The sequence below is a fragment of the Homarus americanus genome, unplaced genomic scaffold, assembly GCF_018991925.1.
Source record: "Homarus americanus isolate GMGI-L3 unplaced genomic scaffold, GMGI_Hamer_2.0 scaffold21914, whole genome shotgun sequence".
NCBI classification, from domain to species: Eukaryota; Metazoa; Arthropoda; class Malacostraca; order Decapoda; family Nephropidae; genus Homarus; species Homarus americanus.
Genome location: NW_024719665.1, coordinates 212,197 through 227,845, shown reverse-complemented (window position 1 = coordinate 227,845; position 15,649 = coordinate 212,197). Strand labels below are relative to the sequence as shown.

The 15,649-nt window shown below is 43.0% G+C and overlaps 2 protein-coding genes across 2 annotated transcripts in view; both read left to right on the top strand.

The window, feature by feature from the left end:
• LOC121860227 overlaps positions 1 to 5,374 on the top strand; it is a 39,746-nt gene extending 34,372 nt beyond the window's left edge. Inside the window, exons 3-5 of the mRNA XM_042357315.1 lie at positions 638 to 730; positions 4,993 to 5,095; positions 5,299 to 5,374. Of these exons, the coding sequence (XP_042213249.1) occupies positions 638 to 730; positions 4,993 to 5,095; positions 5,299 to 5,374 (272 nt within the window). The remainder of the gene's footprint in view (positions 1 to 637; positions 731 to 4,992; positions 5,096 to 5,298) is intronic.
• Positions 5,282 to 15,367, top strand: LOC121860176 (solute carrier family 22 member 3-like). The gene is made up of 9 exons (XM_042357233.1): positions 5,282 to 5,357; positions 6,046 to 6,200; positions 6,854 to 7,022; positions 7,294 to 7,450; positions 7,884 to 8,245; positions 8,510 to 8,682; positions 8,801 to 8,859; positions 10,517 to 10,636; positions 14,329 to 15,367. Exons 2-9 carry the CDS (start codon positions 6,176 to 6,178, stop codon positions 14,557 to 14,559), a joined length of 1,296 nt encoding a protein of 431 aa, XP_042213167.1. The 5' UTR covers positions 5,282 to 5,357; positions 6,046 to 6,175; the 3' UTR covers positions 14,560 to 15,367.
• Positions 15,368 to 15,649: the final 282 nt, after the last annotated feature.

Here is a 15,649-nt window from a genome sequence, read left to right as displayed (position 1 = left end):
TGAAAACATCTCTGACTCCTGCGGGTCAATGTAAAATGCATAATGAAAACTTATTCATCCATAGTGTATAATACTCTGGTTGCTATACTGGTTAGAGACTAAACAAGACTAAACTGCTTACATACTAGCATGTACAAAAGTGATCAGTACATTGACACGTGTTGCAGGAAACGTGTGTGCTGCAAGCAGCATGTGCTAACGACTAGAATGACATGTTACTGAGGCGACCTAACTGAGGTGTATAAGCATCTCGAGGGGCACTACTCAGTCGAGTGTTCTTACTTGTAGCTGGCGGACGCTCGCCCCACAAGGGGTCACAGTTTAAGATTGAAGAAGCCGCAAGTCCATAAAACTGTGAGGGCAAACTTTTTCGAGAAATGTGAACTCTTAGAACAATCTGCCAGAGAGTGTTGTGACGGCACCGAGTGTGAGCTCTTTCAAGGCCAGACTTGACCAACACTGGAGCAGGTTCAGGTACATTCAGGAGCCGGTGCATGCCCAGTACTTGCCAACAGTGCGTAACAGAGACGTGACCGATCGCCCAAGCGGCTAACGAGCCGACGTCGCAGTGGTGAAAAGGATAAAAGTAAAAAAAAATAGTAAAGTATGTTTTAATATGAATTTGTTGCACTTGCAGTGAAGATGGATTCTGTGGATGGGGTCGACTTGATCCTCACTCAGCTGGGTATGGGTCCCTGGAACTACTTATTCATCCTCGCCGCCCTCTTGGGTAAGTCTCGTATCACCTACCTCCAAGCATTTGATGTAAATTATTAATCAGAATAGTTAGACATTTGCAACGTCAATGAAGGATGATTCACGGCTCCAACGAGATCATTTCCAGACAGCTTTTTCAGTAACACTGCTGACGTTGATTCAGGTGTTCATGCCAACTCTTCCTACTGGTAGAAGCTTCTAGAAGCTTGGATCCATGCATCATCCTTTCGTGACGTCATTGTCAGTTAGCCGGGGTAGGTCCGCCCTGGTATAGCTAGTCAGTCTTCAGCTGGACACCACACATTACTGATCTACCACTGAGCACTAGCCTGAGAGACCCCTTCAGTCCTAGCAGATCTAAATAAGTGTATTGTGACTTCATGAAGGCTTTTGATAGAGTACCCCACCAAAGACTATTAGAAAAAGTATCTAGTTATCGCATTGATGGAAAATATCTTGATTGAGTAAGGAATATTTTAACTAAGAGAAAACAGAGAGTTGTGGTAAATGGAGAAGTATCTGACTGGAGGGAGGTCACTAGTGGGGTCCTTCAGGGTTCTGTCCTCGGCCCCCTGCTGTTTGTCCTTTTTATCAATGGCCTGCCTGGGGCAATTAAACACGACAGTGAGGTATATCTATATGCGGATGACACAATGATTTTTAGGAAAATCGAACGAGATGAGGATTGTGACACGCTGCAGGAGGACCTGGATGGGATCAGGGGTTGGACTGAGAAGTGGATGCTGAACTTTCACCCAGAAAAAAGTAAATACATGAGGATAGGAAGAACAAAAGTTGTTGACCATGGATATCATATGTACACCATGATCAAGAAGACCACTGTAGAGAAGGATATAGGGGTAGACATCGATGATAAGCTGACGTTCTCTGACCATCTAGCTGAGAAAATCAACAAGGCTAATATAATAGTGGGCATTATTAGAAGAACTTTTGTTCATCTGGATGCACCTATGTTCAAGGCTCTGTACACTGCTCTGGTTAGGCCACACCTTGAGTATGCTAATCAAATTTGGTGCCCATATCTCATTAAGGATATTGAAGCAGTAGAGAATGTACCGAGGGCTACCAAATTAGTACCACAGATCAAGAATTGATCTTATGAGGAAAGACTAAGGTAATTACAGTTTCCCACACTGGCGTACAGAAGACCTCGTGGGGACCAAGTGGAAACATACAAGATAGTGTGTGACATATATGACCAGGCATGTATAGCAGGAATGTTCCAGATGAGGGAGGATGACACTACCCGGGGAACACAAAGAAGATTACAAAACAAGAGCGAGGCTAAATCTCAGAAGACATTCGTTCCCGAGTAGGGTTGTCAACAACTGGAATGGGTTACCTGAGTGGGTAGTGAATGTGGAGACGGTGGAAAAGTTTGAAGCAAAATTAGATAAATACTGGAAAAATCAAGAACAAGTATATAATTATAGGGCACAAATATCCGCCACACGCAGCCATCGTCTGAGTAGAGAAGAGGCTATTGAGCTGGAGTCACAGGCGTGAGCCTCTTCCAGAAGATCATCTGTGAGTATCTGTGAATATACTTGGATCACGCGCACCTACAGTGATTTACTTGTATATATATATATATATATATATATATATATATATATATATATATATATATATATATATATATATATATATATATATATATATATATATATATATATATATATCATGTAAATCCACAATGAAAACGTGGATAAGATAAATCTTGATAAAATCACACGGGAAAATGGAAACAACGGAGCACCTTAGCTTTCGTCTTTATTCAAGACATCTTCAGAGGCAACTGGATTACATGGACAGAGAGAGGCTTAAATATACAGGGTGACCTTAAAAACATGAGGTCAGGTCATAATGATGTCATCCACTAATCCACACGTAGAGGAGCTTAAGAGAAGGGGGGTGACGTGACTAGTCAGGTCAGGTCAAAAATAAGGGACCCACAAAATAACTATCTTACATCTAGATCAAAGGTTTTCAAAGCATTTTTAACCTTGGGCCACTGACAAATAAATTTATGTAACATATCAGTTTTGAACTGACCATCACTAAGGTTTATTGATTTTAACTCCTTAATCAAACTAGCTTCAACCAGACGTCTTTCTGTGACACAAGATGATTTAAATACTTCTAAGCTTTTTTCCCAAGCAATGGGGTGATTAATATTCCTAACATGAACGAACAAGGCACTGCTTTCAGATGCTGTTCTGATATTATACTTATGTTGTTGGATTATGAGCTGCAGTGTTTTTCCTGTCTGACCTACATAATTACAATTACATTTGCTACATGGAATACAATAAACATTTCCATTTACATTCAAACTTGGGCTATTCTTTATTAAAATATTGTTAATGGTTGAGTCATACTTAAAAACAACATTAATATTTAGAAGCTTGAGGGACCGAACTAACGGGACAAATCCATTACGATAGGGCAGAGTCAAAATATTCTTAAGTGTAGGAACTTGTCTGGTTTGAGAGGAATGAAAGGATTTTTTTCCATTTTCCCGTGTGATTTTATCAATATATATATATATATATATATATATATATATATATATATATATATATATATATATATATATATATATATATATATATATATATATATATATATATATATGCTGATAACCACAAGGAAACAAGAAAACAGGAAGTTCCCAAGCGCTTTCGTGTAATTCACATCTTCTGGGGACTGAGTGCTTGAGAGCAGTGTTAGAGATACTATTTAGATCTGCTAAGACTGAAGGGGTCTCTCAGGCTACTGCTCAGTGGTAGATCAGTAATGTGTGGTGTCCAGCTAAAGATTCGAGTCGGTGCAGCAAAGATTGACGAAAATGATTCCGGGACTTAGAAACCTTCCATATCAATATAGGTTAAAGAAACTAAACTTGCATTCCCTAGAAAGACGAAGAGTGCGGGGAGATATGATAGAAGTATTTAAGTGGGTGAAAGGAATCAATAAAGGGGATATCGATAAAGTTCTTATAATATCCGAGCAGGATAGGACTCGGAGCAACGGATTCAAGTTGGATAAGTTTAGGTTTAGGAGGGAGATAGGAAGAAACTGGTTCACAAATAGGGTGGTGGACGAGTGGAACAAGCTTAGCAACTTTATAGTAAGTGCTGGAACGCTGGAAAGTTTTAAAAGGAGGCTAGACAGATTCATGGATGATAGAGAGTGGTAGTAACTCTCGACAGGAGCTGCCATGCACAGACCAACCGGCCTATTGCAGACTCCTTATTTTCTTATGTTCTATACCAGGGCGGACCTACCCCGGCTAACTGACAGTGACGTCACGAAAGGATGATGCATGGATCCAAGCTTCTAGAAGCTTCTACCAGTAGGAAGAGTTGGCATGAACACCTGAATCAACGTCAGCAGTGTTACTGAAAAAGCTGTCTGGAAATGATCTCGTTAGAGCCGTGAATCATCCTTAATTGACTTTGCAAATGTCTAACTATTCTGATTAATAATTTACATCAAATGCTTGAAGGTCTTACCAGTGATAATGAATGTACTTAGTTATCAAGTAAGAGCCTTTTATTAAATAAGTGATGAGACATCTCTGGTGGACATACTGTTCGCCAGACCGTATGCGTGACTAGAGCAGCTGCGTCTGAGCAGGCTAAATAAATACTTACTACATGCTTGCTATGAAAACATCTCTGACTCCTGCGGGTCAATGTAAAATGCATAATGAAAACTTATTCATCCATAGTGTATAATACTCTGGTTGCTATACTGGTTAGAGACTAAACAAATAATGATGCCTCACAAGGTTCATAAGATGCCCCACAAGGTTCATAGTATGCCTCACAAGGTTCATAAGATGCCCCACAAGGTTCATAGTATGCCTCACAAGGTTCATAAGATGTCTAATCTTCAGTTGATGCCTATTTTCTGGCGAGTGTTGTCCATCATTTTATTTTAGACAAACACCGATATTTTGTCATTTCCGTATATAAGAAAAGACAGGATAACAAATATATTACGCCTATAGCCTGTGTGTGTGTGTGTGTGTGTAATAAGCATCATTATTATCCTTTAAATGTTTCTAAGAACATCATCATCATCACCGTCACCATCACTACCATTATAACCATCACCACCATCACTATCCCTATCACCATAACCGCCACCACCACTACTACCATAACCACCACCACCCCCACCACCACCACCATAACCACCACTACCGCCCCCAAACGACTTAACGACTGCCTCTCCTCCCCACAGTGCCTGCAATCTTACCTGTGTTCCTCGTCGGCTGTGAATTCATTAACCCTCAGCCTGTATTCACCTGTAACCTGCCTAACAATAACACCTTCTCTTACAACGGGTGAGTGATAACTTGTGATACTGAACATAAATAAACGAGAGATTCATTTTTTCTTCCTTTTACTTTAGTAGTTCTTTTTGTGATTGAAAATATATCGTGTGTTTTTCATTTTTTTTTCGTGTACTTTGATTTATTATTTGGGTATTATGTTGGAAATTGGACAGTAGCTATAGGAGATATAGACGTTGTCACCGTTCTTCCAGACCATCTACACCCTTGGCTGTTTCGTGGGCTCCATCTTATCAGCCATCTCCGCCCACAGGTGAATCACTCCCTTAGTAACACCTGCCAATGAAGTCTTGAGATATTTGTACGTTTAGGAAAAAAAAGGTTCAACTGAAGATTAGACACCCCAGCTTAGTTCACCTGAAGATTAGACACCCCAGCTTAGTTCAACTGAAGATTAGACACCCCCCCAGCTTAGTTCACCTGAAGATTAGACACCCAAGCTTAATTGAAATGAAGAATAAACTCCTAAATTAATTTACGTTATGGAGGTTATATTAAGTTAAGTTAGGTTAAGTTTGATTGTATTAAGTTAAGGTAGGTTAGGTTAGGTTAGATTTGGTTAGGTTAGGTTAGGTTTGATTTGGTTAGCATTAGTGTCGTTAATCTTCAAGTGAAATAATCAGAGATGTCTAATTTACAGGTGATCTAAAAGACATGTACTGAAATTATTACTAACACACACACACACACACACACATCCCATCTATTGTTAAAATAATAAACAACTCCTGATTTATGTACTGTACAGCCCTGTAAATGTATTGAACGTATATTATATCATTATGTCTAAATCACATGTAAGTCTGTATATTTTCAGCCACCGACTGCAACTCTATTAATAAACCGTTTATTATTATTATTATTACACACACACACACACACACACACACACACACACACACACACACACACACCAACTGACGGCACAATGGTTGTTTCAGGTATGGGCGGCGGTGGTCGGTGAGGATAGGGGTGGTGGGTACGGTGGTGAGTGTGGTGCTGCTCATTACAACACCCTGGCTCTTCTTCCTCTTCACCTGTAGGCTCCTACTGGGGATCTTCAACTCCGTCATGGTCTACCCGGTCTTCATTCTCTGTCAGTCTAACTTTTGATTTTTATATGTTTTTGTTTTTTAGCTTTTTGAGTTAAGTCAGACTCTCTCTCTCTCTCTCTCTCTCTCTCTCTCTCATATGATAACTTATATAATTACCAGTTTTTTATGATAATTTCTTCAATGTTTTATGAAATTAAATAAATTACTCGCATAGACTAGCAGGTTAACTCATCTTGTATTTGTATAATATGGACATGAAGTAGTACCTTAAGCTGTGTATTCTTATATTACTCTATTAATTATGTATAGTAAAGTATTATAGAACATGTATCAATCCTACGTAATATTTCCATTTATTATGCACCATGTTATGTATGTGAATTATCATATTTACATATTATGTATTCAGCTTGTGAATGCTGGCATCTGTACATGCCAGCGCCGAGTGATACAGAGAGTTCAGATCACTAGTCCTTATGGTGTAGAAGAGAGCTTCTTGGTCCATCTGTATATATCTCCCGTACGATAATAAGAACCTATTTTCAAGATAACAAGTGTTTGCATATACCCTCCATAGTGTAGAACATTTTGGGGGTGTCAAAGACAAACATAGAGTATTAACTTACTGTGGCAGGTCTAACACAGTACTGACTTACTGTGGCAGGTCTAACACTGTACTAACTTACTGTGGCAGGTCTGGAGGTGTGTGTGCCTCGCCTACGGCCAACGCTAGGGATCATGTTAGCCCTTCCCTACGCTATCATGATGGTGTTCTTGGGCAGCATGGCGTACTTCATCAGGGACTGGCGAACACTCCAGGCTATGGGCTCTATTCCCTGTCTCCTCCTCCTCGTAGTCGTCGTGTGAGTGGGATCTATCCTTTCTTAACCATATCCAAGACCACGAGAGAGTTACGGCTTTATCTTCTTGGTCATGGGTGTTTTGTTGTTGTCTTAATGAGCTTTTTGGAGTTCTATTTTGGGGGAGAAATTTCAATCATGGAGTAATTTATATTATTGACACACACACACACACACACACACTATCACGGAAGGGTCACATAAACAATGTTATGTTGGCCCAAAGTCTTATCAACAAGTTCTCGGCTCCATATGGCGGTCTTCTTGTTGTCAGGTTTGTGGACGAATCGCCGAGGTGGCTAGTGGTGCAGGGGCGAGTTGACGAGGCCGTAAAGGTGTTACAACGAGGTGCAGTACTCAATAAGGTGACCCTACCTGACTCTGTTACCATCGCTGCCACCATCACTGCCACCATTCCCCACATGTATAAGGTAATATTGCGGCTGTTGCTTCTTCGGGTTGTTTCAGTGCTTCTTCGGGTTGTTTCAGTGCTTCTACAGGTTGTTTCAGTGCTTCTTCAGGTTGTTTCAGTGCTCCTTCAGGTTGTTTCAGTGCTTCTTTAGGTTGTTTCAGTGCTTCTTCAGGTTGTTTCAGTGGTTGGAGTGTCATGTCAGGAGTTTGTAGTGTCATTAATAGAAAGGACTTAACCTAACCTAACCTGACCCACATACAGTATTGTTTTATTTCCTTGTAAACTTTTAGCCGATTTGATAAGGAAAATTCTCAATATGTTTCTGTGTGAATCTATGGAGAATTGAGGACTGACAGACATACAGAGAGGAACATTATTGACCTTATAGATTAAACAAGTAATGGTGAGGGGAATAATAAGTTATAACAGCTGAGTTTGTGTCATTGTCTCAGAGCCAAGAAGCAAGTCAGGTAAAACACGAGGAAGAAGGAGGCGGCGGGTTAAGGAACTTGGGGGCCACCTTTTCTGAGGAGAACAATAAAATCCAGGAGGTGAGCACCGTGGAAGTCATTCTGGAGGACGGTGTGTGGCCTGAGGACGGTGTGTGGCCTGAGGGACCCAGACGGAGAAGTAGCATTGTTGTCACGGGGGTAAGAGAGAAGAGCCTGAGAGAGGTGAAGGAGCCGTGGTGGTCAGCACCGATGGCTCTGATGACCAACTCCGTCACGAGGAAGCTGATGGCTGTGCTGTCGACCCTGTGGTTTCTGCAGGGCGTCGTCTACCTGGGTCTTCCCCTGAGCGCCGACTACTTCAGGTGAGAAAACTCACTCTTTGCTTCCACGTGACATAAATAATGAATCTTGACCATCAGGTGAAATAGAGCAATGATTCCCACCTTAAGGTTCGATGTGTCGAGGTTCTCCGTCATCAGGTGAAGCGGACAGATTGACTCTCAGTTGAGGTGACTGTTGTAGCGATCATCTGCACATCACCTGTTGTAAATTGTCGAAGGAAAACTTGAAACTTATTGATAAACGGTGTTGTATATTATTTAATTGGTCGTGTTTTAACTCTTCAGTTCACCGTTTTTGTACATGGTGCTGCTGGGGTTGATGGAGATCCCTGCCTACACCCTGACGGCGCCCGTCACACATCGTCTTGGTCGTCGCGCTGTCGCTGCCTTTTCTCTCCTAACCTGTGGCTTCCTCCTCCTGACGCAGATGGTCTTTGACTTGGCGGGCTTATGCAACGGTGAGTTACCAAGGTTACCAGAGACACTTGTAGTATCCAAAGATCACTTCAGTGACGTCACCAACACTTCCTGAGGTAATAGCTGTAAACTATCTGGTTAATGATCCTTTCTTTATAGAGTGGGTGGAGCTGACACTGGTGATGATCAGTTACTTGTTCATCTGTACCGCCTACCAGGTGAGTCTTGCCGCGTTTCATTGTAACAGAAAGCGGGAGAGGCAACTAGTGTTCCTTTGAGGTCGCTTGTTGGACACAATCCCACCTAACTTAATGTAAACTTACCTGACATAATCTAAACTACACTTGTAGGTAGTAGGTAGTAGGCAGCTACCAAACAGGGAGGTACTACCGCCTGGGAAGATATTGGAAGCATAATGTGTTGTCTAATGGTAGACCCTGCTGCCATATGTGACCAAGTCCCAGGTTGATGATCTGACTTTCTGCCTCATTTACACACAATTGCTGGGTCTCAATTGTTTCTCTTACTTGACAACACAACATACATACATTGTCTCTCACTATTGATCGATATTTTTAATTCTTTTATTATTATTATCATTATTATCATTATCATTATCATTATTATTATTATTATTATTATTATTATTATTATTATTATTTTGCCCCCCAGGCCCTGGTGAGCTAATCACGTAAAAAAACTAACTAACCAAACTTGACTTAGTGCTGAAGTTGTAAAATATGGTGTGTGTGTGTGTGTGTGTGTGTGTGTGTGTGTGTGTGTGTGTGTGTCCAACCCTTGACCTGGTATGTCTCAGAGTTGGACACTTACTGGACAGGAGCTGGACAAGAGCTGGATAGGAGCTGGCCAGGGACGTAAACATACTAAGAAAACTAAGTGATGTTGACAAACCTTCACTGATATATGGACAAAAGTTTCCTAGCAAATCCGAGTTGGTCCTTATATATATTTTGTTTACTCTACCAGACAAACTCCCGACTACACCAAAGTAGTAATAATGAGGACAGATTCCTAACCATACCCATGTTAGGTTAAGTGATATTTTTAACTACAACTAACCTTTATAGAATATAGTTATAATGGTTGCCCCTCGTGTAACGAGGATGGCCGGCCCTAGGGCCACCTAGACGTGAATTTGTTTTAAGGTGTAGAAGCTGTCGCCAACACAGCAACCATACCCTGAATTAACAAGTTGCATGACCCAGTGTCAAGGAATAGTCCGAGAAGACCGGACAACCTGCCAACTGCACTGGCTAACCATTACCCCGGAACAGGATCCGCAAATCGATTAACATCCAGGTCCCCAATTACTGCTGGATAGACAGAGGCAAATGGCGTAAAGAAACTTACCCATAGTTTCACCCTGCCTGGGGATCGAACCCGGGTCCGCTCGCTTGCGAGGCGAGCATGCTGACCATTACAAACACACACACACACACACACACACACACAGGAGCAGCAACAGCCAGCCTAAGACGTATAGTTAATTAAAACAATTGAACGCCAACACTGACTCACTTATTAAGTCAATTAATTAATCTCGAGAAGGCAGCTGCGAGCATTTAAGCTAATCATATATGACACTGATTTAAGCCAATTCGATTGGGTCAATCTATAGCAGAGGATATAATTAGAATTTCGGGAATTTTATCTTTACAATCAATAGTTCAGACAATTATAAGACAATTTTCATCCATGACTTCCTTCACAAATGTTCTAACCCAACCTCCACAGACACTTCACTAATTATACACACACACACGCACACACAAACACACGCAAACCATGTTCCATTACATTTTGTGGAAGAACTCTCTCTCTCTCTCTAAAATCCTCTCCCCCTCCCCCCCCCAGGTCAACTTCCTGTACGCCCCAGAGCTGCTGCCCACCACCCTACGTCCATGGGGTACTGCCGTGTGTACCTTGGCTGCGTACATAGGATTCAGTGTACCCCCCTTCATCACAGACTATCTGGTGAGTGTGTGTGTGTGTGTGTGTATGCATAACTAGATGTGTCTTGGCTGTGTGTGTGTCCATGGTAGCATGTGCGTCCCTCCCCCACAGACATAGTACCTGGTGAGTGGCTGTGTCCATGGCACCAGAGGAGGGCCACCAGACTGGTGCCTGCTCTACGGCATCTTAGTTACCCAGAGAGATTGGAACGCCTGTAACTGCCTAGCTTATACTATAGACGGGCCAAAGGTGACCTAATTCAAGTTTATAAACATTTCAGAAAGCAATGCTCAGTCGAGTGTCCTTACCTGGAGCTGGCGGGCGCTCGCCCCACAAGGGGTCACAGCTCAAAGTTGAAGAAGCCACAAGTCCAGAAAACTGTGAAGGGTAACTTTTTCGGTGTGAGAGTTGTGAACTCTTGGAACAATCTGCCAGAGAGTGTTGTGACGGCACCGAGTGTGAGCTCTTTCAAGACCAGACTTGACCAACACTGGAGCGGGTTCAGGTACATTCGGCAGCCGGTACATGCCCAGTACTTGCCAACAGTGCGTGACAGAGACGTGACCGATCGCCCAAGCGGCTAACGAGCCGATCAGTGGTGAAGAGGATAAAAAATATATATAATATTAATAATAATATCACAGGCTTTTGTGTCTGCCTGTCCGTCTGTCAATTTGGATGTGGACAAGCGTCGGTGTGCCTGTTGTTCTGGGTGTGCAAGTGTATTTTTTTGTATTTGTGAACCATAACACACACACACACACACACACACACACACACACACTTTTACTTTTCTTTTATCCTCTTCACCACTGATCGGCTCATTAGCCACTTGGGCGATCGGTCACGTCTATTACGCACTGTTGGCAAGTACTGGGCATGCACCTGCTGCTGAATGTACCTGAACCTGCTCCAGTGTTGGTCAAGTCTTGTCTTGAAAGAGCTCACACTCGGTGCCGTCACAACACTCTCTGGCAGATTGTTCCAAGAGTTCACAACTCTCACACCGAAAAAGTTACCCTTCACAGTTTTCTGGACTTGTGGCTTCTTCACCCTTCAGCTGGGATTCCACACACACACACACACACACACACACACACACACACACACACACACTCTTATCAATCATCTCATCACCACCTCAGACCACCTCAGAGTTAGGTACCCATGTGCCAAGTTAGTATTATGTGGGGATTTAAATGAAATTGACACCACTGATATCCAGGACCAGCTATCACTATCACAAGTTGTGACCTTCCCCACACACGGTCAGAATACCCTCGACCTTATCTTAACTGACTTAGCGGACCAGTACCAACCACCTCAACCAATGCCTCCTATCGGGTGTAGCACACACTTATCAGTGCTCTGGTCCCCAGCTGCCACTCCCACTCAAGTACAGAGACCCTACATCAAGACCTACAGGCCGATTACTGACTCTGCAGTGCGCCTCTTTGGGCAGTGGATAGTTCACCATCCCTGGACTGAAGTACTTAGCGTGGATGACGTGGAAACCAAATGGATAAATTATACCAACACCACCACGGAAGCTCACCACCACTTCTTCCCCGAGAAGTCTGTCAGATCTCACCCAGCTGACTTGCCCTGGATCACACCTCGGATCAAAAGACTTATGCAACAGAGAGACAGAGCCTTTCATCTCAATGACCACATCCGCTACAGGTCACTTCGCAACCGAGTCATCCGCGAAATACGCACTGCAAAGAAGTCCCACTACCCAACCAAATTACAACACCTGAAGCAGACCAACATCAGTCAATGGTATGGTAAGCTTAAAGAACTCTGTGGACTAAACAATAAGACACACCCCCTCCCCTTCCTTAGCCATCTCACTAATGTTGACGCAGCTGAGCAAACAAATAACCATTTCGCTACTATATGCCAGACGCTCCCACGGCTTGACACAACCACTCTCCCTGCTTACCTACCAGCCCCCCTTCCCACTGACTTAGTAGAAGAATTTGACGTAGCAAAACGCCTGGACAAACTAAAATTAAAACGCTCTACCACCCCCATTGACTTACCAATGAAACTCTTCAAGGAGTTCTCCCCGGAGCTTGCCAAACCCCTCTGCTCCATCATCAATGCTTCTCTCAGTCAAGCCAGATGCCCAGCTGACTGGAAGACCTCTTATGTATCACCAGTGCCCAAGTCAACCAGCCCACAATCCTTAAATCAGCTACGACCTATTGCAATCACCCCAATACCCAGCCTAATCTGTGAAAGTTTTGTGTTCGACTGGGCTTATGCTGATATTGCAGGAGTCGTAGACCCTCAGCAATTTGGCAACATGAAAACTTCCTCCACCACTCACTGTCTTGTCAGCTTTCTCGATTACATATACCGCCATCTCGAGAAACGAAAAACGTCTGTAGCTGTCGCCTTCATTGATTTCACTAAAGCGTTCGACCTAGTCGACCACAATATAATCATCAACAAAGCTATTGACCTCGGGCTTCGGAAGTCTTATACCATGGCTTACAGACTTCCTCAGTGACCGACGCCAAGCTGTACGCTTCCGAGGGGCTGTCTCCACCTTTCAGTCACTCACCTGTGGCGTCCCCCAAGGCACCAAGATGGGACCACTCTGCTTCCTTATGCTCATCAATGATGCCCTAAGAGAAACCCCTGCTCGCTGGAAATATGTCGACGACTCCACCATTGGGATCAGCGTCAACAATTCTGCTCCCAACTATACCGCCCTTCAGGATTTATTGAACAGTCTCCAAAACTGGGCCACCAACAACCATGTCACCATCAACCATACCAAGACCATGGTTATGCACATCAACCTCTCCTCCGACATTGTCCCACCTCCTTCCATTACTCTAGGTCCGAACACACTCCAGGTTGTAGATTCCACGAAGCTCCTCGGCGTCACCATAGACAACAAACTAAATTGGAAACCACACGTCAGTGAAGTTGTCAAATCCTCCAGTTTCCGTCTCCACCTCCTCCGCCGACTCAAGTCCCTCGGAGTTCCTGTACACGAGCTCCTCAGTGTTTACACAACATTCATACTTCCCAAGCTCACCTATGCCTCCCCCACCTGGTCTTCCTCCCTAAATGCCACACAACGTAAACACCTAGAAAAAGTGCAAAAGAGGGCATGCAAGATTATTCTCTCCCCTTCCTACTCCACATATCAAGAAGCGCTCAACACACTGACCCTTTCGACTCTCACTGACCATCACCACGACCTCATCTGCAAATTTGGTAAGAAGCTTCTACACCATCCCCGACACCGGCTCCTACTACCACCTGAGATCCCTTGTCCGAGAATTGCTGTTCGACACCACAACCGCATCCAGCCCATACGTGCACGAACTGATCGCTATAAGAACAGCCCAGTCCCAACCATTGTAAAAATTATCAATAACTTGTAATAAATCAGTGTACTCACTCCCAGTAACCACTGCTCCTTACACTGTCACTATGTTGAAATGAACTGTAGTTTGAGCCTTTCCCCATCTAGTTATTATATGTCTTATTTGTGTCACTTATGTTACTTGTATATTATTTGTAATTCGTAACCCATTCTCCAAATATGTAACTGTATATTTTCAGCCTTCTGGCTGCCAAGCTCTTTCAATAAACCGTTAATTATTATTATTATTATTATTATTATTATTATTATTACACACACACACACACACACACACACACCATAACGGCTCGTGTACTCCCACCAGACAGAGGACCAGCCGGTGGTATGCCTGATCTTCGCGATCTGTGCTATGGTGGCCGGCTCCTTGGTCTTCCTTCTGCCGGAGACAAACGGGAAGCCCCTCATGGAGACGATGGCAGACCTCCAGGCCAATGGCGCTGAACCCAGGGCCACCGTAAAGAATGCCGTCAGGAGTGTGAGAGAGGTCATGAAGACAGAGCCGCGTCATCTTGAACTGACTAATAAAAACACTTGACGTTAACTAAACCAGGAGAGGAATGGGCTATCACTCCACCTCCAGTTCCCAATTAGTTTTTGCTACAGAACCGACTAAGATGAGAGTGTGTCCAAGGCTTGTTTACTTGTTCCTAGTTTGTTTTCATTGATATTCGAGAGAAAAAACGTTAATATTGATGTACAGATTGTTAATACGGTATAGAAATAACCAAAACGTGACATTGACTTTATAGGACGTGGTCTGTGACTTGGTGCTTCGGCAACTTATGAAAAGAGAACCTAACTAAACTACTGTAAGAGTAACCGACCAATCACTGATACAGAACAATTCTCACAGGTTCGTTCTGGCTAAAATCAGACTTATTTTTAGAATATTTTTTTGTGAATTGTAATAAGCAACAAGGCCATAGAAAACCTACTTGTTACTGCCGAAGTAAATTCAAAATGTCGATTACACCTTTACTATAGCACAAAATAAATGCTGTGTACAGTACCTGACGTCAAAGACCCACTTGGCCAGTACAGTACACGCTACACGGGCAGTAGTACACACATACCTGTAACTTAATCTAACCTAAACGTAAATTACGTTTAATTGAATTTGTCACTAAAACATTCGAAGGCGGAAATTAAAAGCTGCACACACACACACACACACCGTTAATTATTATTATTATTATTATTATTACACACACACACACACACGAAGAACTATAATAACAGATGTTTGAAGATAGTCTTAAATATATAAATTACTAGCGGAATCGCCGCCCTCCGGGAGGCTCTTTCGCTAGGCCACGGTAGGACGCCACCCTCCGGGAGGCTCCACATTGTCTCACTGTAGTGCATTAAGGTAGACCACATTTTTGGTTTTGCCATTAGCGGCAAGTATGTACAGATTTTTGCCAGTTCTCACTCTCGAGCATCCAACATAGAACTGTCCATGAGAGAAGCAAGGAAACGCCAGGTTTAGGCCAACCATCTTTAGGGACTGTCCCTGGCTTTTGTAGATGGTCATGGCAAAGCTCACTTTAACCGGGAACTGAAGTCGCTTGAACTCAAATGGCAGGTCAGTGGTGATGAGAGGTATCCTTGGTATAAAAACGTCC